The sequence below is a fragment of the Lotus japonicus genome, chromosome 1, assembly GCF_012489685.1.
Source record: "Lotus japonicus ecotype B-129 chromosome 1, LjGifu_v1.2".
Taxonomy (NCBI): Eukaryota; Viridiplantae; Streptophyta; class Magnoliopsida; order Fabales; family Fabaceae; genus Lotus; species Lotus japonicus.
Window position 1 is genome coordinate 86,946,325 of NC_080041.1, and position 25,340 is coordinate 86,971,664.

At 36.4% G+C, this 25,340-nt stretch overlaps 4 protein-coding genes across 24 annotated transcripts; 1 reads left to right on the forward strand and 3 right to left on the reverse strand.

Moving 5' to 3' along the window:
- Window positions 1-1,439: 1,439 nt before the first annotated feature.
- On the reverse strand, window positions 1,440-2,369 carry LOC130710228 (U-box domain-containing protein 11-like). The gene has a single exon (XM_057559424.1). The coding sequence runs from the start codon at window positions 2,367-2,369 to the stop codon at window positions 1,440-1,442; it is 930 nt and encodes a 309-aa protein (XP_057415407.1).
- A 472-nt stretch (window positions 2,370-2,841) lies between these two features.
- Window positions 2,842-9,674, reverse strand: LOC130727400 (peptidyl-prolyl cis-trans isomerase CYP95). Of its 4 annotated transcripts, none has more exons than XM_057578518.1 (14): window positions 9,599-9,674; window positions 8,221-8,346; window positions 8,083-8,137; window positions 7,722-7,810; window positions 7,408-7,432; window positions 6,715-6,753; window positions 6,501-6,618; window positions 6,255-6,382; window positions 5,742-6,096; window positions 5,234-5,346; window positions 4,860-5,067; window positions 3,832-4,758; window positions 3,682-3,753; window positions 2,842-3,548 (listed from the first exon to the last, which is right to left on the reverse strand). In XM_057578518.1, the coding sequence occupies exons 2-14, from the start codon at window positions 8,296-8,298 to the stop codon at window positions 3,248-3,250; spliced, it is 2,508 nt and encodes an 835-aa protein (XP_057434501.1). In that variant the 5' UTR covers window positions 8,299-8,346; window positions 9,599-9,674; the 3' UTR covers window positions 2,842-3,247. The 4 variants fall into 4 exon arrangements, with proteins under 4 accessions (XP_057434501.1, XP_057434500.1, XP_057434502.1 ...); XM_057578517.1 differs by having other exon boundaries at window positions 3,832-4,770; XM_057578519.1 differs by lacking the exons at window positions 8,083-8,137; window positions 8,221-8,346; window positions 9,599-9,674 and adding an exon at window positions 7,239-7,287 and having other exon boundaries at window positions 3,832-4,770.
- Window positions 9,675-12,708: 3,034 nt separating this feature from the next.
- On the forward strand, window positions 12,709-18,431 carry LOC130727401 (uncharacterized). Of its 18 annotated transcripts, none has more exons than XR_009015270.1 (7): window positions 12,709-12,894; window positions 13,427-13,869; window positions 14,133-14,740; window positions 15,417-17,033; window positions 17,375-17,412; window positions 17,587-17,630; window positions 18,166-18,431. XR_009015270.1 is itself a non-coding variant. In XM_057578523.1 (5 exons), exons 2-4 carry the CDS (start codon window positions 13,459-13,461, stop codon window positions 15,469-15,471), a joined length of 1,074 nt encoding a protein of 357 aa, XP_057434506.1. In that variant the 5' UTR covers window positions 12,709-12,894; window positions 13,427-13,458; the 3' UTR covers window positions 15,579-18,431. The 18 variants fall into 18 exon arrangements, 6 of the variants coding, with proteins under 6 accessions (XP_057434506.1, XP_057434505.1, XP_057434511.1 ...); XR_009015269.1 differs by having other exon boundaries at window positions 15,417-15,760; window positions 16,974-17,033; window positions 17,587-18,431; XR_009015272.1 differs by lacking the exon at window positions 17,587-17,630 and having other exon boundaries at window positions 15,417-15,760; window positions 16,974-17,033.
- A 3,850-nt stretch (window positions 18,432-22,281) lies between these two features.
- On the reverse strand, window positions 22,282-24,796 carry LOC130727403 (GTP-binding nuclear protein Ran1A). Its single transcript, XM_057578529.1, has 8 exons — window positions 24,683-24,796; window positions 24,519-24,588; window positions 24,369-24,425; window positions 24,168-24,285; window positions 23,510-23,599; window positions 23,232-23,411; window positions 23,051-23,128; window positions 22,282-22,544 (listed from the first exon to the last, which is right to left on the reverse strand). Exons 1-8 carry the CDS (start codon window positions 24,683-24,685, stop codon window positions 22,475-22,477), a joined length of 666 nt encoding a protein of 221 aa, XP_057434512.1. The 5' UTR covers window positions 24,686-24,796; the 3' UTR covers window positions 22,282-22,474.
- Between the last annotated feature and the right edge of the window lie 544 nt (window positions 24,797-25,340).

A 25,340-nucleotide genomic window follows, 5' to 3' on the forward strand; every position in this document is an offset into this window, starting at 1 on the left:
AATTACCTTTATCTCATGAAATTCATTTTTTAATGAAAAATAGATGACGGGTGGAAACGAATAACGATGATGATGATGGAGATGTGCGTAAAATCGTCATGATTGATAGATGAACAAAGAACATAAAACACAACTCGTAAATCTCACGTCCTTAAGAATGGAACGTTGCATTACTATGATAGAACAAAATCAAAATTTTAACAGGTACATAAGTCTTTATTATTGAACCAACTCATTTTAGGTACCACAGTTTAATCTAACTTAACGTACCATATTAATTTTATTGTCCGTTCTAAAATAAGTATAGATTAGAGAACGGTTGTGATATCAATTTTATTATTATTATTAAAGAGTAATTTCAATGTTTTTAATTTTAAAAGGGTAATTTTAGAATTGAGTGGTGGTAAGGTTATGAAGAAAAACCAAGAGAAATGGACGATTGGTAGGAAAAAAAGAAGTAGAGAAAATGGGTATTCATTTTTTTTTTGGTATACAGCTGCTAAAAGAAAAACAAAAGGACTACAACACTAGCGCCTCAAGAAGAAAGTGTCACGGAAATGGGTATACATCTAATTAAGTCTACATTAAGTGGTGTGAAGAAGTAAAAACGGAAATTTATTATAAATAGGTAAAGTTTCTTTTAAGTTTTACCACACCAACACTAGTCGGCTAGTCCTTTGAGAGTATTGGGTTTGGGTAGTTGTGTGTTATTGTGAGGTTTGTAATTTTATCCTTCAATTGCATTGAAAGTGTTTTATTTTCGTAAAAAATTGCAATTGAGTAATAAAATATTTTGCTTAGCTCATGGATTTAGGCAATGTGTTAAACCACATTAAATTTGTGAGTTGGTTATTTATCTTCTTTTTTTTTCTTCGAGTTCCCAACACATAATCATTACTCAGATATCTAAATTAAAAATAAAGTTTAATTCTCACTTTAAAAACATTTCCACGTAGTGAAAATATGAAGAAAAGAGAGAGGAATGAAAGATAACATGATTGATGTGATAGGAAAAGAAGAGATATGTAAGAAGATAAAAGAAGTGAAAATGAGATGGAACAAAAGTTCGGCGTGAATAAATCAAAACTCTAGCGTAGACATTGGAAAAAATGTGAAAGTTTTTTTTTTCTTAATAGAACAAATTTGGTGTTTTAAACAAATGTGCATGGAAAAGTATACTAACCATATTCAAACCACTTTCAAAGTTTAACCAAACACACTCTAAGAAACACTTTCTCTCAAAATTGATTTCAAACTTTATTTTACCCCATGTGTTATAGCCTCATGTATACACAATACATGAAACCAAATGTAACAACAAATTTTGGTCATGTAAGATTGAAACAAGAAAATTATTCTTATTCTCTATAGAATGGGTGTAAGTAAACAACTCTGAAGAAGGACATCATTCATTCAACTAATCGACTTGATTATCATAGCTAAACGTACAAGGAGCTAGCTTCCATGTTAGCATCTAAGCTCACCTTTGCAATCTTCTTCATTAGCAAATCAGCCTTGTCCCGAACCCTCGCCGAGCCCCTCACAGAAAGATTAGCTATAACAGTTGAGAATTCAGGTAACATCAGAGCCTCTGCAACACATTCTTCACTGTCATCAAAAAGGCGAAGAAGGATATCAGCTGCACCTTCCTTACTCAACAAGGACCTCCCTTTCAACACACTTAACATTGAACCAATTATCTGATTAGTTTTCTTCAGTGCATTCAACCCTTCATCAAACCTTGTAAGGAGACCAAGAACAGTGAGAGACGTCCCAACCAAGTCCTCATTATCAGCTCCCTGAACTAGTTGAAGGAGCACTGGAACTGCCCCGGCTCTCACAGCCAAAGTGCAGTTCCCGTGGAACAGAACAAGCTCAGCCAAAGAACTCAAAAGGTGATGGATATCAGATTCAGAGTCAACAGAGCTTTCAATTTTCTTAATAGCCATCACCACCAACTGAACAGTGCCCGCTACCCCAAATTTGGCCTTGTTTTTATCAAGCATGGCCAAGCTGCAAACCAATGAGGAGGCTAATTTGCAGGAATCATGAGAAGTTGATGAGGTAATAAGGGAGTTTAGGTAGTGAATTGTGTCCATGTCTGCTAGGGATTGCTTTAGATCAGGATTGAGGGAAAGGTTAAAGAGGATCAACAAGGAAAGGGTTTGGAGAATGGGGGAGGAAGCATTTGTCAGTGTAGCTAATGTTGGGATTACTCCTTCTGTTTGAGCAACCCAGGTTCTGTTTTGAGGACTGACCTTGGTTATTGCAGCCAGAGTTTGAAGACCTTTCTCCTGAGCTTCAGGGGAATCCGATTGTATCAAGGTCAGACATTCATTCATGGTGTCAAAAATACGAGACGCCGACATTTTTTCTATGCTTTTGATCAGTTTCAACCAGAAAAGTTGTGGTTTAGGAAGCTTACATAAACTTCACATCCTTGCTTATGAGGTAAACAACAAATAGGTTCCAAGAAGGAAAATGTCTGTAGATAGTTTCAATGTTTTATTAGCATTGGAGAATGCTCCACATCTTAAGATATTTGTTTTATGTGTGTGTTCAGGCATATTTTGCCCATCTTTGTCCCTTCCGCTGGTTGGGACGTGATTAAGGGGAAATAAGTGATCAATGATCAAAGGATTACATGATTGTTTTATTTTCGAAGAATTTTTAAAATACTTTCTATTCGAAAAACAAAAACGACTCTAAAGATTCATTTTCCGGCTATTGGGAATCAGCATGTTGCAAGGCACTTTTAAGGGGAAATAAGTGATCAATGTTAACGGTGTAAACAAGGCACTTTTATGGAAAACCTAAATCAAGTAAAGAAGAATAGCAATATCGAAAATACCATAATAAACTGATTATCCTAATTAAAAGTAGTAACCATCATCTGTAAGCTGGGTAGTATGGAACAAATCTACTGACACGAACCAAAAATTTATAAACTCAACTCATGCTTAACAGACAACTAAGCAACAACATCCAAAAGTCTCCAACTCCAACAAATACCGCAATAACTGCAATAACTCCACAACTAAGGCTGTGCCAAATGTTCATAAGTACCGCCTATAGCTTATTCTAGTCCTAGAATTGTTCAACAAGCCATCTCAGTCCATAGAAGTGACATTCACGGATTCCAGCATGCAACCAAAGTCGCAGGTGATGTTCAAAAATTGAAAGCCTCGAGCTCATTGAAGGTAACAACAGTATTTCACCAAATTGAAGTACCCTCTGGACAACAATTTCACCTCTGACCTGAGTAGGGAGAACCATCGCCATAGGATACCAGGCCTTTCTTTCCATCGGGGCTCCTGGATGATGATCCTGACCTGTCTCTACTTGCTTTACGTGGAGATTGTGATTCCACAGAAGACCTGGATTTTGATGGACTCCTGCTCCGGGAGTATGACGCACGCTTCTCCACACGAGGAGAGCGACGAACTGGGGAAGGACTGCGAACTGGGCTACGGGACCGACTATATCGTCGAGCTCGGTACCGTGGGCTTGGTGACACAGATGGTGTCCTGCTCCTCCTGCTTCGGTACCTGCATATAGACACAATGCACCAGGAACCAACAATGGGCATAAATAGTCTCAATAAATCAACTCATAAGTTATGCATCAAATACAATACTGCAATTTATGAAAAGCAAATGTTATAAGTAGCTAGAGCAAAACCTTGGCGGAGTTCTTCCACGTGGCGGTGGGCTCCTGTGACGCCTAGGGGAAAACCTTCTGTAACTAGAATATCTGAAGACAGAAAATGTGTAAATAGAATATCTAAATAGCAGAGCAGGATGACTAACTAGAAACTTCACACGACATTACCTATCACGGTCATATCTTCCATTGAACCGGTATGACCTCACAGGAGACCGAGAAGGGGTTCGATACCTTCTTGCATACGAGTATCGTTCGCTGAAACCTCTTCCCCTTCTGATTCGCTTTGGTGAAGCATCAGGTGAAACACTCCTCGACAAACTCCTCCGACGAGGCGTCCTTGCTCTACGAACAGGGCTAGGACTCCTAGAATAACTACGACGATTGCCTCTACTTGGTGCTCTGACAGGACTTCTGCTAATGCTTCTACTTGGTGCTCTGACAGGACTTCTGCTAATGCTTCTTGCTGGTGATCTAACTGGACTACGGCTAATGCTTCTCTTTGAGGGGACCCTACCAGTGCTTCTGCTTAAGCTTCTTGCAGGTGATCTAACTGGACTACGGCTGATGCTTCTCTTTGAGAGGACCCTACCAGTGCTTCTGCTTAAGGTTCTTTCAGGTGATCTAACTGGACTACGGCTAATGCTTCTCTTAGAGGGGACCCTGCCAGAGCTTCTGCTTAAGCTTCTTGCATTTGATCTCACAGGACTGCGGCTTACACTCTTCCTTGAGACTCTTACAGGGCTTCTGCTGATTGTTTTTCGAGATGATGCTCTGGGAGAACTCCTGCTCCGGCGGCTTCGAGAAAGGGACCTTACAGGACTCGCACTGACACTTCTACGAGAACGAGTTCTCACAGGGCTTCTACTAATACTTTTCCCCTTCCCGCCCCTTACTGGGCTTCTGCTGATGCTTCGGCTGGGACTCCTGCTGATGCTTCTAGCGGGACTCCTGCTGATGTTCCTTGATGGAGGAGGGCTTCTACCAGCACCTGGTGCTTTGTTCAATCTTCTTTTTGGTGTGACACTTGGGCTCTTGCTTTTACTCCTCCTAGGACTAATACTCATACTCTTACTCATGGCTCGCTTAGGACTCCTGCTTCGACTCCTGCTCATTAACTTTCAATAAAATACCAGATCTGGAAGAAATGGTAAGCATAAGAAGTAACTGAGGTGTGACAAGAGAGGAAAGTAGACCTAGATTTGCCCGGATGATCATCCATCACGTCAGGCTGCCTCTCTTCACTTCTGTCAGATCTGTAGCCAGCTCCAATGCCATTGCTGCGCCGCTCTCCATTTTCCTTCACGATTTTTTCATCATTCTCTAGCATACTGACTTCCGCCTCCTTATGATGGATGGTAGGTACACCTTTCTCCAACACTAAGGGAGGCTTTATTTCAGCCACTACAAAATATGGAAGAAATAGTAGTGAAAAACACAACACTATACGCATTACCCGAAGAGCTAAACTGAAAACAAAAATAACAAAACTCTTGCAAGACATTTCAAGATTCTGCCTAACTGAAGATAAATAGATGTCACAAAAGAGATTTATGGTGTCAAAAGTTACCTTTTTTCTGAGAATGATCTTTCCGCTTCAGCTCTTTCTGTTGAGCATCTAGACCTTCACCATCTGAGCTACTGTCACTGTCACTCTCACTAGCTGAATCACTGCCCGATTCCCTAAATATACAACATATTCAGTTCAGCCCTTGAACGATGTTTATAATAAGTATGACTTGTTACATGGGTCAAAATATGCACACTCACAATAATGTAATATTTTCTAAAAAACACCACAAATTAAGATGCTCTTTTTATTAATAAAACCAACGTCATCTTCCGATGTATCAAAAAAAAAAACCAACGCCCATGAACGCCAGTGGATAGGGAGAAGACGGTTAAAATCAGGATCAAATGGACATAGTTTCAACCACTGAATTTTTCTGACTGACAAGAATGAGAACATCATTTACATGGGAAGGTACAGAGACACTGAAAAAGAATCTACTACTGGTTCTTCAATATTGTGTTGATAAATAATAGCTGAAAGTTTAACCATATAATGTTTTGAGTACCTTCTTGATCTACGCTTCAATTTTTTATCCCGTCTCCTTCGTTTTTTGTCGCGGCGCTTATCTCTTCTTTTCCCACGTCTATGTTTATCTTTCTTAGATCTCTTTCTCTTCTTGCGCCTGTCATCACTAGAGGAACTTATGTCAGATGAGGACATATCTGACTCGGAATCACTATCAGTTTCTGAGGATTCAAAGTCTGAATCTGAAGAACTCCCAGAGTCAGATGAGTGGTATCTTCTCTTTCTCCTTCTGTCTTTTGAAGATTTTTTGTGCTTTCCCTTCCTCCGCATTTCATGGCTGTTGGCTTCAGAAGATCCATCCTTCCCTATTTTTGATTTATTTACTTTCTTTCCATCTACAAATATAAAAGTTCAAATCTAGAGTTAAATATAATAAAATATGAAGTGTTGGTCCATAACAAAGCATGTTGATCGGAAGAGGAAAAATAATCAGAAAAAAACAATGTTAGAAGTAAAACTGCATATTATCCAAAATAGGTGAAGTAAGTCTCACCCTCATTATATTCACCACAATAAATAATTTTAACAGTTACAGTTGGATGCCCTTCTTCATCACCCACATCTTCAATTTTCTTCAATACATTATGACCCTGCACAAGTTTCCCAAAGACTACATGCTTCCTGCAAGATTGCCCCATAACTATACAATCAGGCCAATTACCTTCACCTCACCCCCACAAACAAAATAGAATATTGGAATAAGAAGTAAACACCAAGAATATACAAGATACACACAAACCTATCAAGATGATGATCAGCTTTCAGAGTGATGATAAAATGAGAACCAAGAGTGTCACGGTCAGCAATTGCCATCGACAAAAGGCCAGAGGAATCATGCTTTAGCCTAGGGGACTCATCTAAAATAAATCACAAATATAAACGTCAATTTTGACACAACTCAGCACAACAAACCATGCTGCACAGAATGAGCCTAGGGGTTGTTGCATTCTAACCTGGAAACTTCGAACCATATATGCTTTCTCCACCAGTCCCTGAAAAACACAGGAAAATGTGATGCAGGGATTACAGGAAAATCAAGAAAGGAAAGGAAGGGAAACCAACAGCTCAATACAGCAATTAAAATTACCAAAAAACACTTAAACCTTGAATAAAATACCAGAAGTCAAGGAAATATTTAAGAGTTATGAAACACCAAATAGACACAGAATTTAATCAACTACAATGCTTTCAAGACTAAAATATAAGGAACACAATAATCCAATGAATATGCAAATTTACATATTCAAAAACAACAACAAAAACTTTATCCCACTAAGTGAGGTCGGCTATATGAATCACACTACACCATTGTGCTCGATCAAAAACCAGATTACAAGGGATGACATATTCAAAAACATAATAGCAATAAATTACAAAGCAAATAGCCTTTATACCCCCACTCAGTAACAAGCCAATCTGTGCTCAAGTTAAGGAACTGTGTTAATGATGTTCCTAATTGACTCAGAAAAGAAATTACCATTGTCAAAGGAAACATGCAAATGGAACAAGGCTGGCAACTCGGACAACTGAATGATCAAATAATAAAAACATAAAGAAAGTGACTACATATATTGTATCAAACTGCAACCTTCAAAAAATGGACAGGTAACTCATAATGAAATGCAATGTATCAATAAAATACTAACCATTTCGATTGACAAAATCACCACCCTGTAAAAGAAAAACCACCAGTTAATATCCATAAGAATACAACGAAAATGCATATAGAGTAGGCTGGGGCATCATGAAGCATATTAGAGTTATTACGATGAACAACTTAGTAAGTACAACCTTAAAACTATATCACAAGAAAAGCAGACGTGACCATCAGCCCTGTGTATCCTACAGCATAAACAAGGGTAACAGGGACCACTACTAAGCCATGTTCAACGACAATGAGAAGATATATATAGAACTCCCCTAGAGCAACCTAACTATAAGAACAAATAAAACAGCATACCTTCACAACGAAGCCTTTCGTTATGTGATGGAAGAAAGAACCCTTGTAGTGCAGTGATTTTCCAGTACTTGGACTGGCACCTCTTTCTCCTGAAAACAGAATGAAAATTACACACAAAGAGGGAAGAATAAGCACCGCACTGATTTGGTAGCCAATATTAAGCAAATGATCCAATTTAAACCGAAAGCATAAATAATATTTTCATGCAAGCAAAGCGCATCAACATGTCTAAAAACATGTTTGGTTGGTGGATAAGTGTAATTGTAATGGTAGGAAATGCAACTTCTGAAAGAAAAGGGAATAGTCAAATAAGCAATAGTTGAATTGAAGAAATTTCTCATGCGAATGAAATTTAAAATACCTGTACATAATGCACGGAAGTTTTCTGCAGTCTTGGGAGCAATATCATAGAAAAGCTGTCACAACATGATCACTCATTAGGTTGAATATTGCAAAAATTGCAGCATAAAAATAAAAATAAATATGAAGAACAAATTACCTCAAAAACCATCCTTTCTACAGGATCCCCATCAATGGACACGTCCATAAACACCAGGGAATTCTTCTTCTTCGTCATTGGCTTTGTCTTAAATTTATCAAAATTTAAAACAGCAGAACCATTGACCTAAATAACAAGAGGTTAAACAAACACCAACTGTTACTTGATTTGAACTACCAAACTAGCAATGCATCAACACGAGAACAAACATCAATTCAATTCTAATTTCACGTCAAAAGCATTAATTAGAAACCACAGGTATAACATAGAACATGGATACAATAAGACATGAACACAGCAATACAGCAGATTTTAGAATCATAGGACATGAAAGGCTACAATAGAATACACATAGTTAGTATAAAACAAGAAAACACAAATCTTAACTTTTAGAGAGAGAGTTGATATCTTAATAGATAGAAAGCCATTGTAGACATATTAGAATACTGTCACTTATCTAATTATGGCATTGTTCTCATATATATCTGTGCCGGCCACGTTTAATTGGCCACCAAATACGAACTTGAAGACCCAATACTGACTCACCCAGGATGAGTGCTGCTCAATCCCCGTGTTTTACTTAGTTACCAAAAACCAAGGCTCACTTAACCTAGTTCCGCACAAGGGCGAGACTTGAACTCAAAGACCAAAAAACCCAGCAATAACAGGGAATCAATATACCCGGGCTAAATTATAAACCCCAAATCCATCCCACACTTAAAACTAACCCCACTCCCAAAAAAATTGATACACTGGACATTTACTCGCATATAAACCAGAAAAAATGGAATAGAGGAACATCTTTCATGGACTCAAATAGACATTCATCTTGACCTGTTTCGACTTCAGAGGAATCATCATACTGAACAGTATCCACAGCCAAAGCTGAAGCAGTAATAAGGCTAGGGATTACCCTGGCACACTACTATCAGTGTGCTACCACACAACCTAGTTTTCTTCCAGATTCCAATATACACAGACAATGTTCAAGTAAACCCAGAAGATTCCTTAAGAAACAGTGCTTTTGAAAAACTAATTAGCGAAAATTTCACACAAAATCAAAAAACCAGATCGGCAAGTGAACATTGAATACAAACTCAAAATCAAAAGCGAAATTGATAAATCGAGCGCGTAACACAAACCAACGAACACGGAACAGGCATCGTGAATATTGCAAAAAAAGAGGAATCAAATTAAGCAGCAAAAGGTTAAACCCTAGCTAGATTCTCGGAAAAACCACAGAGGATAAGGGTTCTAGAAAGATCAGTGTTGAGCTTCGGTTACATCGATAATGGAGAATTTGAAGAAAACACAGAGTGTGCAGGAATTGCAAGGAGTGAGAAGAAGAGGTGAAGAAGAAGAACCCTAGAGCTCTTACCTGAGTCGATAGCCACTGAAAGTTTGCAACAGAGTTGTCTGTAGAAGCAGCTAAGGCTTATATAAAGGGAAGGTTTGTAAAGGAGCCGAGCCTAGCTTCTTCCATTATGCGTGAAGTTACTGAACTGTCCCTGCCCTCGATTTCTTTGTGTATTGGTGAGTGGTAGTTAGGGGTAGTAGGGTTAAAGTTTAGATTTTCAATTGTTTTTTTTTCGAAATGAAATATATATATATATATATATAAATATAATATTTGAGAAACATCTCCTCTCAACATGGGTACCGTAACCAAGGCAACCGAAAGCTCGTAAAACATATCAGCCCTACAACAACCTCCCAAACACCACAAAACCTCCCAAAAATCTCTAAACAACCCAACATCTACCCTGCAAGAATAGATCAAGACTCAATCAAGATGAGCGAACTAAAAACCCAGAACAAAACCCACGATTCATAGAGCCGAAACTCGGATCCTACAAAAAACATCAAACAGAGAAATAGATAAAAAGAAAAACTAGACATAATAAGAAGCCAACCGAGATCACAGCAAGCAAGCAAGCATCTCCAGCACAACTGTCAATAAAGACAATTGATTTTGTAAAAAAATATATAATAATTTTGTAACTAATATTTATATGCATACTTTTTTATTATTTCACAATTTTCACAAAACAAGGTGTCTTATTTTAAGAGATTGGTAATGGTTGTGATGTTCGTATTTGGGAAGACAATTGATCACCGCATCAACGTGGTTTCAAAATGTTGTCTCCTAAACCTTATAACAAGTGGTGTTTCTCGTGTTTCTGGTCTTATTAATTAATAGAGGCTATATGCGCTGGGACCATGAATTGGTGCATAGGTTTTTTTCTCCCCTTTGGAGTTGGTAAAATTCTTCGTATTTCGTTGCTGAACCTTGGAGGCATTGATTCTATGTTGCAGGTTCCTCAATCACACATGAAAAATGATTTTACTGATAAGGAAGAGATACAGGTCCTTCTTTGACAAGCTCATTTTTATGGCGCCTTCTGAAAGGTGTTGTATCAACAAGGAATAGATTATGTAATAGAAGAGTTGACTATCCTTTATGGTGTCTGAGGTATGATAGGTTGGAAAAAACGGTTGATCATCATTGCTTCTTGAGTACGAGGATATGGTTTATATTAGTCTTGAGTGTCATATGGGAGTCCTTATCATAGTATAGTTTTACCCAATGGATTACTGGAATGATTTTGAAATCCCCAACATAAATCGATGAGCTGGTTTGTTCTACTTGTTATATCATATATGGCATGCTTGAACCCGTCTTTGTTTTGAAAGACAATAGTATGAGGCTGATATTATCGTTGATAAGGTTGTGAGGGAGATGCATTAATATCAAGTGAGCCGTCAAGTTCAATTTGTAGAAGGGGCTGCTATTGAGGCGCAAGGTTCTCCAGATGTATCGCAACACTAGAAAGTTCGGCTTGTTGGTTTTCTAAAACTAAACTCTAATGTAGCACAAACTTCGTCTAGTTGGGGCGAAGAGGTGGTCATTCGTGATCAAGAGGGAGAAGTGGTTTCAGAAGCGATCTCTAAAGAAGATATTCATCACGGACCAAAATTTGCGGAAGCAATTTGCATCAGACAAGGCATGCAACTAGCTTCAAGCAGAAATTTTAGGAGCTTGGTGGTTAAATATGATTGCCAATATGTGAAGAATGCCTTCAATGAGAGAGCGAATTATAACTCTCAAGTGCATTAGCTCATGCTTTACATGTATTTATTATTTTTCCCATGTCTATAGAAAATTTAATGCCATAGCTTATTCTTTTGCTAGGTTTTCTACTTCTCATCCGGACTTTGCTTGGTTCGTTGATGTTTCTATTAATTTACACTCTTGTATCCATTTAGACATTTCGTATCAATTTTTTAATGAAATTCTAACTACACATAAAAAAATTAACATTATCTCATTATTTTCAAATATTGAAAAAATTATAACATTATCTCATCATATTTGATAAAATTATATCAAATATTGAATACGATAAGTGTTTATCTTCCGCTTTACTAATTTTTTTATCTAATCATTTATCTTCCTATTTAGAGGAGATTGTTGTTTTTAAAGAATCCAGAGGACATCATATTTTTTTAATTCAACAATATTTTAATAAAAGAAAGAACACTAAAATTCGTCAATCTCGCATAATAGAAGCAAACTAGGATGCACCGACGCCTAACCTATGCCAACCATTGAATAGAACCTGACAATCCATCTCAAACATTACACGCATGAAGCCAAGACTAATGGAAGTTCCAGGAGTCCATCGGAAATATATTACCTCAACCATATTAAGGGCTTATTTGGTATGTTGTATTGTACTAGACGTGATATTATCATATAATTTAAATTAGTGCAATCATATATTTTGTGGACGGTGGTGGATGATGGTGATAGAGATGACATTGATGATGGCAGGGTGTTGGGTGGTAGTTGTGGTCGTAATGGTGGTGGCAGTAGACTGGTGGTGGTGGTGGAGGGGATTGTGAGGCAGTGATGTAATTAGTTGTGGTGATGGTGGCAATGACAACACCAACAATGGTAATGACGACAACAACGGTGGTGGTGGTGGTTGTGGTAGTTGATTAAACAATTTAAAATAGCTTATATGTCATCATCATATTCGACATTATTCATCATCTATATAATGAATTAAATAATTCATCATTTTATTATATATGAGTTGATTGATGGATAAATTATACAATATACGATTATCACCAAACAATCAATAAATTTATAATGTATTACATAAGTTTATACTATCAATGTATAATACAGTCCTAATACAATAGGTCAGATTAGCTATGAGAGGAAAAGAGACTTAACCACCGTGCAACGGAAATTCAAATAAAAGATAAATATATTTCAACCTCTTAATTTTTTGGTCAAGAAACATATTTTTTGATTTTAAAATATTTTTATTTCAAAAATTGATTGGGATGGGCTTATAACCTATTACTTTGGCACCAAGGGTGCAATAGGCCCATCGCCCATGTAGCTGTTCACCAACGCCGCACTTCTTCTAATTATATTTATATTTATATTTATTTCCCCTTCAAATTGTTTTCTTCACCCGCAAACCAAAAATTCGGATTTCTCTTTTCACTCTTCTCTTGTTGTTGTTCATCGAGTCTCGGAAACCCTCATCGCTAGGTTGCTTGTGGTTGATCACCGAGTCTCGGAAACCCTCGTTCCTTTAAAACGAGGCAAAGAGACTCGCTGCGATTCTGCAATCGTTGATCACCGTCGAAAAGGTCAGTGTTCATCTTCTTCATCTGTTCTGTTTGATGCTATCTTTTGCGATTTACGTTTTCCAATTTCTTCAATTCGCGACGTGTTTGAATTTCGATTTCGATTTCGTTTTATCGCTTTCTAGTTCCTGATTCTATGCTTATTTTGATTCGTTTGCCTTTCTGTGTATTGTACCCGTTCTGGATTTTGAATCACCTTTCGAATAACCCTAGTTTCATTTGTATTTGGGGCAAAGAAATTCAGTATTTGTAGCTATTTACATTCAGTAGCCAATTTCCGTTGAGTTTTCCGCTCCAATAAATTATTGTTTTTGGTTAGTAAATTGTTCTCTTGTAAATTTTCATTCCATTAACACATGTTGATTTGAGTGATGATTGTTTTTTAGCTTCTAGGGTTATAGTTTACAATTGTACTGGAAGGATTTCTTGAAGTTGTGAAAACAAACAATAAATCTGTAACCCTATATGTGTACCGAATGTTAATAATTGTGAGATTTTGTTTCGTGGGGACTAATAATGTTCATGAATGTCACAGGTTGGAGTTTGAATTGATTTGAAGTAGTCACAATGAGATTCAAGAAGGGAAGTAAGGTGGAGATCCTAGGCAAAAACGAAGGGCTTCCTGTGGAATGGCGTTGTGCTCGAATTATTTCTGGTAATGGGCGCACTTACAGTATCCAGTATGACTGTTCTAGCATGACAAGTGAGGAGGCCAGTGTTGATAGGGTTCAAAGGAAGGCCATCAGACCATGCCCCCCTCTTATTCAAGGCACTGGGAGCTGGAAATCTAATGATTTTGCGGAGGTTTATGATGCTGGTTCATGGAGAGCTGCTACTGTTTTGAAGTCCATAGGCCAAGACTTTTACTTGGTTAGGTTGTGGTTGTCTTGCAAGGAGTTTAAGGTGCACAAAGTTGACATGAGGATACGCCAATTTTGGCAAGATGATCAATGGACCCAAGGGATCCTTAACCCAGTGGTAAATTTCGACTTTCTTTTATAAGTGTCAATCGTTGATTATTATCTTATTTTTATTTTATTCCTTTTATCAAGTATTGTTAAAGTTTTGGCATTTGTGTAGTGTTTGTTAGATTATAACCGAATTCCAACCCATTTATATCGTTTTACATGTTATTATTGATATTGCTAATTGCTTCTAAATGGAGAAAGTTTTTATTTGCCATGATTACTCTGAAATTTGTTTCCACTCCGTGTCCTTATATTTTCTGGTGCTTTTCACAGGCCCTAGGTGAATCTGCAGCAGGGAAGACTAGGCGGAATTTGATTTCAAACAACTATACGGTGATGCCTGAAGTGCAACAAGCTAGAAATTCTTGTTTACCAGGATCAGATGCCAGTGATCTCCTGGAGCCTCATCTAACCCCAACAGTGAAGAGAGTGTTCCCTTATGGCTCCTCTCTTGCTGAGGATTATCCCAGGAAAAGGAGGCTTGTTGTCAATATGGGTGAGTGTGACAGAATCAGAGCACCAACCACAGCCCCATTGCTGGAAAAGGTAGATGCTATTGCTTACCCACAAAATAATATGGGTGAAAAATACTTGCATTCTTCCTTTACTCATAATATCAAACAATATTATGAAATTAGGGAGGACACTCTTTTTGAAAGAATTGAAGAACCAGATTACTCTTGTGGTGGTCTGAGTTCAGTTGGCAGTTGTAGTGTGACAAGTTGTAGTTCAAATAAATTTTTCAGTGATACATTAGCAGGTCCTTCCCAGTATGAAGATGAACTTTGTAGTGATGCGGAATCTGTAGATGTTGGAAATGTGGATGGGGACAAAGGATGCACCGATTCTCCGAAAGAGGTTGTACCCGAAAGAATTCATAGGTTAGAGTTGCATGCTTATTACAGTACGTTAGAGGCAATGTATACTTCTGGTCCTTTAAGTTGGGAACAAGAAGGATTATTGACTAATCTTCGTATTTCACTCAATATTTCAAATGATGAGCATTTGATGGGGATAAAGAAATTAGTATCTAGTCAGCATTTCTAAATGTTTAGACAGGATAGGTTGTCGTACAATTGTTTAAAAAATTTATGTACAGCATTATTTGGTTTTGTGCTAGAGAAGATATTCTTCTGAGTCATCCTATGTTATTCATTCTGTATTATGGAAACTATGATGCTACAGTTATTATGAACTGATCAAGTTATATGGCACTTTGTTTATTTGTCTTCTTTTAGTTTATTAGGACTTGTAGTGTTAATTTATGTTTTTATGTCCTTTTCAATATTTAAAGTTTAGCTTGCATACCCCCAGTGATTCATAGCTATGAGAGATTCGTCTGCTTGTCTCTTTAATTTATTTATACTGCTTATGTTTATCATTTAATTTCCCAGCAATGATTAACAACTTGATGATTATGACTTTGACACCTACTTCACAAAACTACGATTAAAACTAAGATATTGTTTAATTTGGCAAAGTTTTATTAGCTGTCTAATTGTAGCATGAGCTTTTCCACCGTTTGATTGTTATTGATGAATCAACATAATTTTCCAGGGCCAGGGTAGGAGGCTTGCTTGCCTTGCTTCCAATGGCTAAATACAATGGCTAGGTTTGCCTCTTTTCTCTCCGCAAATTAATTGGTGACATCTACCAATGATTTTCTTGCAGAGATAAGAAATTTCTGACTACTGTTTGCTCTGTTTCCTAATAATATAGTTTGTTTCAGGTCTGCTTTGAACTCTCGTCATGTCATGTCAGAACATGAGCTTTTTTAAATCTGCGGACACAGCACTTACATGGAAGATCCTCTTTAGTACATATGATCAGATAACTGCTGTTTATTTCACTAGTTTGCATGCTGTGTCAATTATCTTCGTGTGACTATAACACTTTATCATGTAAGTTGAAAAGCAAGTTATGCTAGGATGTAACAGTGTTATTAGGGTTGTTAATTGTGCTGCCACATGGTGTCAGGTGATCTCCAAGTGATTTAAGGGCTGTACAGTGCGACTCTAAATCACTGTTACTTTGTTTGATGGGTAAAAACCATACTCCGTCCCCATTTTTGTGTGACCCACATAGTTCTTAAGGGTTCTTTGGTCATTTCTATAGTGCACCCACTCCTCTTAGGGTTTTTACCCTAAGTCTCCCACTCTCCTTTGTTCGTGAAATGCATCATCTTCACGAATGTTTTAAAAATTAGACCGGTGTTTGAATCGGAGAAGGCATTGATTTAGAGTTTTTTTGTTCGGCCACAGTTATCTGTTAATAATTAAATATATGTTTTTAATATCATAATATTTCAATTGACTAACCAACGTGAATTTAAAAATATCAAGATATATAAATCTTTAAATTAATATAAATAGGCCTTATTGTATTTTGTAAGAAAAAGAAATAATAATAGGTTAAATGGTGCTCACTTTTACAGAAATATTATATATTTGTTCTTTCTATTTCTTGAGAATTGTTTTGTATTGAATATAGATTTTGAAAAATTTAAAAAGACTACAATCCTGTTCTTTAGCGTTGTTTTTAATTGGTTTCAACCGTTTTTAGACTAGGTTGACCGGTTCTCTACTAATTTCTTTGCCATCTGAATTTTTGACCTGACTAGTTCACTGGTTGTCCAATGGAGTCGACAAGTCCGGTCCAATTTTTCAAACATCGGTCTTCATTTCCCAATCCATTATCCATTGGTTTGGTTGTCTCTCTTCTATCCCGTTCTTCCATTTTTTTTAATGTTTGTTTGTGTGGTGTATTACTGACTGTATTCTACCCTCCACAGCCCTCTGTTTTCGCATCTCTGTGACCTCTCTTGTTATGTTTTTTTCTTTTTTGTTGTATATTTTGGTGAATGTGCATTTGTTTCTATGACTTCTTATCATTATTGACTAATATGTCTTTAATTTATGGTAACTTTTTTTTTTTATCTATGTACAATTTAGAAAAAGGTTAGGGTAGCTCTTGTAAATAGTTAAGGCAATTGTATGTTAGATAGGTTGCGTGAGTAAGTGTTATTATACCTATGTCTTGCTATGGTAAATTATTTTGAAATTAAGGTTGAGTTTTTTTGAATTTTCTTTTGCTGCCATGTGTTCCGGTCCACAGGAAAAGGTGTACATGCTTCTGAAGCAAGCCCCCTTCGTGGCCTCACGATATTGTTGGCAGGTACTGGATGAAAATTGTTTAACACTTGTAGGATCAGTTTTGGATTTTATGTTGAAAATTTACCGCATCTAATTATTGTTTAAGAAACACAAATAAGCATGCACTTGTGTCTCCAAATATCTGCTTTTCATTTTTCTCGCTTGAGCAGTTTCTGTGCATGTAGATATCTCTTCAGATGCTCAAAATGTCTGACTTCACTTTTTTATTCCATTATCAAAGATTCTCAGTTTGTCTTTTTTCTATTGATTTGGATTCTGACACCGCATTATTTTGTTAATTTATTTTTTCATTGAGGCTGAGTTCATTCTGTTTTTCTCTCCAATTAATAATGATGCTTGTAGAGTTCACCACTGTCTAATTAGATGCCATTGCTTTCCTGGTAAGTAACTTTTTGCTATCAGATTTTTTTTTTAAACTTTAGCTTGTAGCCTCGATATTGATGAATAAAACCCTGTACTTGTAAATATATTCTAAAATTCATCTAGGTTAGTTATTCTTGTTACGCAGATTTTTTTTTCTGTTTATACTCTTAAGACTCTTTTTATTACTGCAGCTAATTAAGCTTTGACTTGCATATATCAAAAGGCTATTGGAAAGGTATCATAAGATGATACGAACAAGTAACTTAGATGCATACTGAATTTGTTTACCTGCATTTCACATATAAAGTCTGACTTGTTTTCTTAATATGAATCATGGCTCTCTATTTAGTATTTACAGTTCAAACATCAGTGCTAACCCTTCAATTGACATTATATAACAATGACGACAATAACAAAAACATAAACAAAGACCTTTTCCTACAAGGTAGGCCGGGTACATTAATCATAGTGTAATGCCTTGTCATGTAATAAGGCGCAAAAAATCCTCGTCATTGTCAAACAAATTTAACCATGCTGCTATATCATCTTTGGACCTGCTATATAATGCCAAAAAGGTATTTAAAATATACAACATTTGCATACAAATGCAGCTGCTAGCGTAAAAAAAGAGATTTACTCGTGTTATGAGAATGTTGATAGTATTATCCTAAGTTGATATAATTGCTGTCATCTATTTACTAAGAAATTTAGCGCTTAGTGCATGAGATTATCTTGTCCTAATTCATACAGATTTGCTCGTGTTTGTTCAGGGTGTCTGGAAACCCAATGTTTTTTTTCCTTCACGTTTAGGGATTTTGAGGATTGAAAGTGTATTCAAACATGTTATTTATCTCAGCTGGTTGTCAAGGGCACCTATCTGAGTTGGCTGTCAAGTGCACATGGGTTACAATTTTTGTTTTTTGATTTAGTACCAATATTTGGCTCGTAAGTTGAGTTTGTAATTTATTTGAGTTCATGTTCTGTATATCTTTAGAATAACGAAACCTTCTATTTCTAGTCACAACAATTATCATTATGCATTTTTTTTTTACTTGTTTCAAAGGTGTGCGAAGAGTAAAAGCTCTTTACTAATAAACTGGGAATATAACAGAACAAGAAGCCATGCAAACAATGATTTTTGTTATTGAAATTTCAGGTATTGAGAGAAATAGCAATTGAACTGAAGTATATTTACAAAATACGCATATTCATTTAATCTCAGGTCGTGATACAATTTCGGTAATAGATAGGCATGAACCCAAAGGGATATAACACCTTCAATGAAGTGCACATTTTTTTTTTGGGTTTAATGTCCTTGAACAATTAAAAAGCAAGATTACATTCCATGTGTATCAAACTGATTTAGTGAATTTGATAAAGACTTACTTTGGAAGATGGGAAGTCGAAATCAAATTTCATGATTTAAATTGAGCTATTTATTCTAAAGATGCAGTTCACTACATATCCCAATAAAAATACTTAGAGCATCTCCAATGGTAGTATCTAATGTTAATACATACTCATATGAGTATCTATTACCGTTGGAGTACATATTCAATTCCAACATGGCAAAGATGAGTATGTGGGAATAGATACTCCACACTAGACTTGAAAAGTGAGCTTGTATTTATTACAAGCACCTACCATTAAGAGCATCTACCTACATCATATTTAAGTTGCAAATATAATTAATTATAATGGATATAAATAATAAAATATATAAATGTGAAATTGATGGTGGGATCCACTATAGAAACTTTTAAAAGTTGTTGGGTTGAAGTAAAAAGTTAGTAAAATATTGTAGATGGATGTGGCTTATGGGAAATTGTAAAAAATGAAGTGTAGATATTTTAGTGAGTATGATGGATGTAGATGCTCTTACATCGGTCTAATTTTTCGATTTAATATTTCAATCTCATCATTCTAATTTTTTCTACTTTCGTATTTATTTAATTTAAACTTTACGTCTAAGAAATTTCATATATTTTTAATATTTATTGTAACATTATTATTTAATGGCTTTGGTGGTTGTTGAAAGACACTTTTACCAATCATATTTTCTTCAAGATTCAACTGTAGTAAAGGGTTCATCGTCCTCAGAGGATTGAAAATACAACGCCGTTCTCTAGTTGAATTACTTGAATAATGGATTAATAGTTGATTGAGGGTTGTTTTGATTATCGATCAACATAGAAAAGCAAAATAAACGATAGTAAAAAAGGAATGTAAACAAGTTGAGAAAACGGTTGAAATCGGGGTTCATCAATAAACTCCGCCGTATTCTATGATTTCACATACAAATCATGACTTATGATTGATTTTATAACACCATTTTTTAACTTCATCATAGTTCCCTAATGACAAAGATCATTGAATCACTTTCCAACCATCAATTCCTTGAATAAATTAGAAGGTAAGTAGCATTAAACTTATGTATTCTTTGACTCATGAACTAATTCTATTCCTAGAACTTAAATGCAAGAGATGAGTTTACCTATTTCAGATTCAAGAACAAAGTTTCCACTAAGAAATCAAATCAGAGATCAAGTTCTAGTTGATGAATCTAAAACTAGCATTAAGAGCAAGATAACCAATTGAAATCATCACATAAAACATAAATTCATATATGAGAATCAAGTTGAATACATAGAAGTCAAAAGATTGCATTCAATCCCAACACAAAAATGGTTTAGTTATCCATTTCCATGGAAGCTTTTAAGCTTATAAGAGTTGAAGAGAAGAAATGGATGATTCGTGCCGTTGTCGTATTCCCAGCTCGACAGAAGGTAACAAAGCTCTCAATCTCTCTATTCCTCCTTCTTTCTTCGAGTTTTCTTCTCTCTTATTCGTGATGCCATGTTTTTGTGGCTGAATTCGATTTTACAATGTTGCAGATTTGGACAGGGTGCTTAGCATCTTGTTTCTTCATGCTGAAGGACTTTTCACTGTCTTTGGGCTCTAGGCACGAAAATGGCAGCAATCATGATTTCTTTCTCTGTTGAAAAGGTGCTAAGTACATTTTTTTCCAGCAAGCTTCAAAACCTTCATTCTTCACCAAATCTTAGCTTATTTCCTTAGATCTTCATCCCTACAACACAAATTGAGATTGGATTCATGTATCAACACATTCTAACTTAAATATCACATTTCTACGTACTCCAATTAAAGAGAGTTAAATTGTAAGAAATTTCTCATAATTACAATAGACAAGTGCCTAAAAAATGATAGAAAACATGGTGAATTTAGCACTTATCGGTGGTATATATTATTCAATTGTTCTAGTAATGATCTTTTAAAACTTGTTAAAGGTATGAAAACTAATCCCTTAAAAAAATACTCCCTCCGTTCCTAAATAACTCCGTTCCTAAATAACTAATACTTTAAGGTTGTTGCACAAGTATTAAGAAATAACAATGTTTTTATTTTATTAAAATTTCAATCTAACTTCCTATTATATCATTTATCTCTCTTATTAATTCTAACTTTTCAGTTTTCCTACCATCAATAAATGAAGGGTACAATTGGTAAAGTATAATTAATGCTCTCTTGAACTTTGTAGAGTGACAGATAATTATGAACAAAATTCAGTTAGAAATAGTGTTAGTTATATAAGAACGGAGAGAGTACTAATAACTTCAATCTGGCAATTTCTTTGCTTGCGTGGGTATGTAGACATAAGTGGGGAAATTAAAAAGTAATAATTGGGATTGTTATTTGGACTACCTACTGGTAATTCTTGCAAGTAGCATTGTTTTCAAAATCATGAAACTTGTCACCATAATTTTTCTTTTATAAATTCTTAACGGTAGTAGGGACAACAGTGAGGCAAGCACGACTAGTAGTTACCTATCACCCACCTCGTGGGCTAATATTTGTGTTCGTGCCCGCCTTGTACACCCTCTATGGATGCTGAGAAAGGACACCATATTTGCAAGTTCACATCTTATTATTCATGCACAACTTTTTTGTGTGTGTGGAGCATAGTTAGATTTTGTGAACGGGATGCACTTGCACAAGTCAAGGCCTACTATGGGGAGAGCGGCACCCCAAGGCTAGGATTGGCTGTTTCGCGTGTCGATAATTAGGTCAATGGTTAGATAACGGATCTTGGAGTCAAAGCAGTGGTGAATCAACTAACTTGTCAAACATAATAGGTGTTGCCTCAAAGCAAAAAATCAAGCATTGGGGGGAAACTAGCTCAAATGTTGTGTATGAAGGAGATGCACAAGCAAACATAGGGTGCATATGTTCCACCACCAAAAAGTTATGACATATCTAAACAGGCAAACAGGGTGCATTTGTTACACCACCAAAAAGCAATGGGTCATCAACACAAGATGGCAAGAGTCGGTAAGTCAAGATGGCAAGTCTCAATATTCGATAGATTAGATACCTTTAAAGATGAGTTACATTCCAGGCTATGAAGACTTCATTTTCAAATCCTAACAGTTGATGATATCAATCCATTAAATATATCACCGTATGAGCTTAACTGACAGTTGATTATCAAAAACTATAATTTGAAAATTTATATCAGGAGTTCATTTATAAAAGAATGTGATTTTAGAGAATTATGTAAAACCGAGTTATAAAATCCATTATAAGATCTCACAAGTGTTAATCGTGAGAAGACCAAAAAACTAATTTCAACAATGGGAAACTGTGATACTTAAAAATATTAACCACTCGCTCTACAAAGATTTCATTAAACTGATGTTCAAATACGATTGAAATATTTAAACTAGTAAAGATAAACTCTCAAAAGGATCGGACTTGGCACAGCCTTCATACCCCAACTATTCAACAAACACAGTTCACAACCCAGAACATAATGAAACAACCAAACACACCCTGCTAAGAACGAAAGATGAGTTGCAACTACACACTAAACAATGCCCATGGCAAAATATCGATACGGCTTTCAATTCAATTGAGGTTTTCAAATAATGCAAAACACCTCCAAAATGATTGATTTCACATCCTCAAATCCACATCGAAAAATGTCAAATTAAACACCAAATACATAATGTAGCATAGCCAATACCCAGAACCTCAGATGACAATCCAGTCGCACCTGCTTTAATCAAATGCATCGTCATCATCATCAGGAAGGGGCTGACTAGCAGCTTGAGCAAGCTCAGCCTCATGCCTGAAAAAGCAACATTACATGAATTAGAAGAAATTACAAAGGAACAATTACAGTAAAATGAGAGGAGTAATACGTTGAGACATCAATGAAAAAAAATTAACAGATTCACAGACTTCATTCATTTCAAACATCACCAAATGTGGGTAAGGAATGAAAAGGGAAAGAATGGAGAGGAAGAGCAGGGGGATGCTAATTCTTCTGTTTGGATGTTTCAGTTGGAGGAGGAGAAGGAGGATGTCAGGTGAATTAGATTTCACTGTCTAAGACCAATTTAAAACAGCATATTCCCAATACGCCCCAAGTCACATTTACAGTCTCATGCCCCTCAGTTCACATGCCATACTATGAAGAAACTAAGATAATACAGTACTCAACCAACACTAAATCCATGATTTTTATGACAAGTGACTTTGACAAGACACCAAGTTAAAAAAGCAAGGCTAATTTTTAATCAGGAACATCATTGTTAGAGACAACATTAACCAAATTTATAGCAGATATCTTACTGTTGTTGTGCAGCTAAATCAATTTGAACTTCAGGTGGAGCCAATGCGGGAGATTCGACAAAGTGCAAGTTGGGATCGCTGCAGAATAGACAAGAATAGCAAAACATCAATTAATAAGCATATGAAGTTCAAAGTGCTCTGCTAATGTAGAAAGTAGAAACTAGCGGTACCAAATACCTACCCTGCAAGTTTCCTGGCAAGGTACAGGAAAGGCTTCTCAAAGTTATAGTTACTCTTAGCTGAGATCTCATAGTACTGCAAGTTCTTCTTCCGATGGAAAGTAACCTGCTTTGCCTTGACCTGCCTGTTCTTCACATCAACCTTGTTCCCACAGAGAACAATTGGGATGTTTTCACAGACCCTGAAAAGCAGTAGTGAAGAGAATGACTCTAATTTAGTATAAACAACTTAGCGCAGAATAATTAGAGAAAAACAGTTCAAAAGGTACCACATACAAACCTGCAAAGATCACGGTGCCAGGTAGGGACATTCTTGTATGTCAGCCGGGCAGTAACATCAAACATAATAATGGCACATTGCCCATGGATACTGCAGAAAATGATAGTGTTAGAAGCATTAAACAGGAAGTGAACAGATGTATAAACAAAAGTGAGTGAGTGAGTGATTAGTATCCTAGTCCCAGCATAAGAAAAGACTACACAAACATTTCCAATGCAATTACTTAAATACACTTCATTGCAGTTCACATGTGCTAGAATTCCTATTAAAAATCATCCAGTGTTCCCCATGAACGAAGATCTCCAAACTGGTTATGGCAAAGCAAAAGATAATGAAAAAATCTTCATACTAAACTATGAGTCCAGAGATGAAATATAAAGGCAAGTAAAAGATGTTGAGAATCAAATTATGTGTCCACACAGAAACATGGCAAAGGAACTTGAAACCTCATTGTCTCAAGTCATCATAGAATATAGGTATCCAAAAATAGGAACAGATAACTGATGAGCACCAAACCCATAATTCATCAAAAGAAATGCATGGGTGAAAACTCACAACTAGCAAACAGAAGAACCCCTCAAATCTTAATCTAAGCCCTAGATTTAATCATGCAAGAATTAGGGTTTCTCATAGTATATGGGCAAAGAAGATGACTCACTAGTAACCATCTCTGAGACCCCCAAACTTCTCTTGTCCAGCAGTATCCCAGCAGTAGAATCGGATCTTACCACAGTTTGTGAAGAAATCCAAAGGGTGAACCTCCACACCAATGGTAGCTGTTCCAAAACAACAAATCAGCTAATCAAGAACGAAGATACAGATGCACATCGTTAATCGCAATTGAACAAATCATACATACGTTCATATTTCTTCTCGAATTCACCGGTGAGATGCCTCTTCACGAAGGTTGTTTTTCCTGCAAATATTCAACGCAGAAAAAAGATTAAAATCAAACCCTAGATCGCATTTGGAAGGAGAGAAAGATTGAGAGAAAGGTGAAGAAGCTAACCTGTGCCACCGTCACCGACGATGACGAGCTTGAAATTAGGGTAATCAACGGTTTGCTGATTCGGAAGAGCCTGGTGGTAATCGAATCAAATGGAATCAGTAACAACAAGAGAAACTCACTCTGAAACAGTAACCAACAGAGAGAGAGAGAGAGAGAGAGCATACCATGGATACTGGTTCGGTTTGGAGAATGAGAGTGAAGGAGACAACGCTAACTAGCTAGGGTTTTATATTCTTCAAGTTTGTGTTTCGAAGCGTTAAACTGACGCAACTCTTTTCAATTTTTATTTATTATTTTTCAAAATTTTGGTCGACACTTGATAATACTCAATAACTATTGGGCTCGATAATACTTGTTTCTGATTGGGCTCGACCCACCTATTAGCCCACCACGCTCAATATATACAAAAACATATTTATTTATTTATTAGTTTTACACTATGTTTGTTTGTGGAGAGATAGAAGAGAGAGATGCAAGGGAGAGAGATAGAAGAGAGATTCATGATCCACCCTTGTTTGGTTGTCATCTACCGTTGGTGAGAGAGAGATAGAGGGTGTGATTTTTGCACTTTTTCTCCTCTTCTCAATTTGAGAAAAAATGCTGTCACAGGAATTTGAGTCGAAGAGCGTGCAAGTGGTCAGCTCCACCTGAAGACACTTGGAAGGTTAACACCGATGTTGTTTGGGAGTAGGAACCTCTCGTTCAACTCTATTGCAGGGATTGCTCGCGACGTAAACGGAAGAGTCTCCATAGGCTCTGCTTGTACAACCCCAGCTCCCACGCCCCTGGTTGGTGAAGCCCTGGTGATGAGAGACGCGGTAA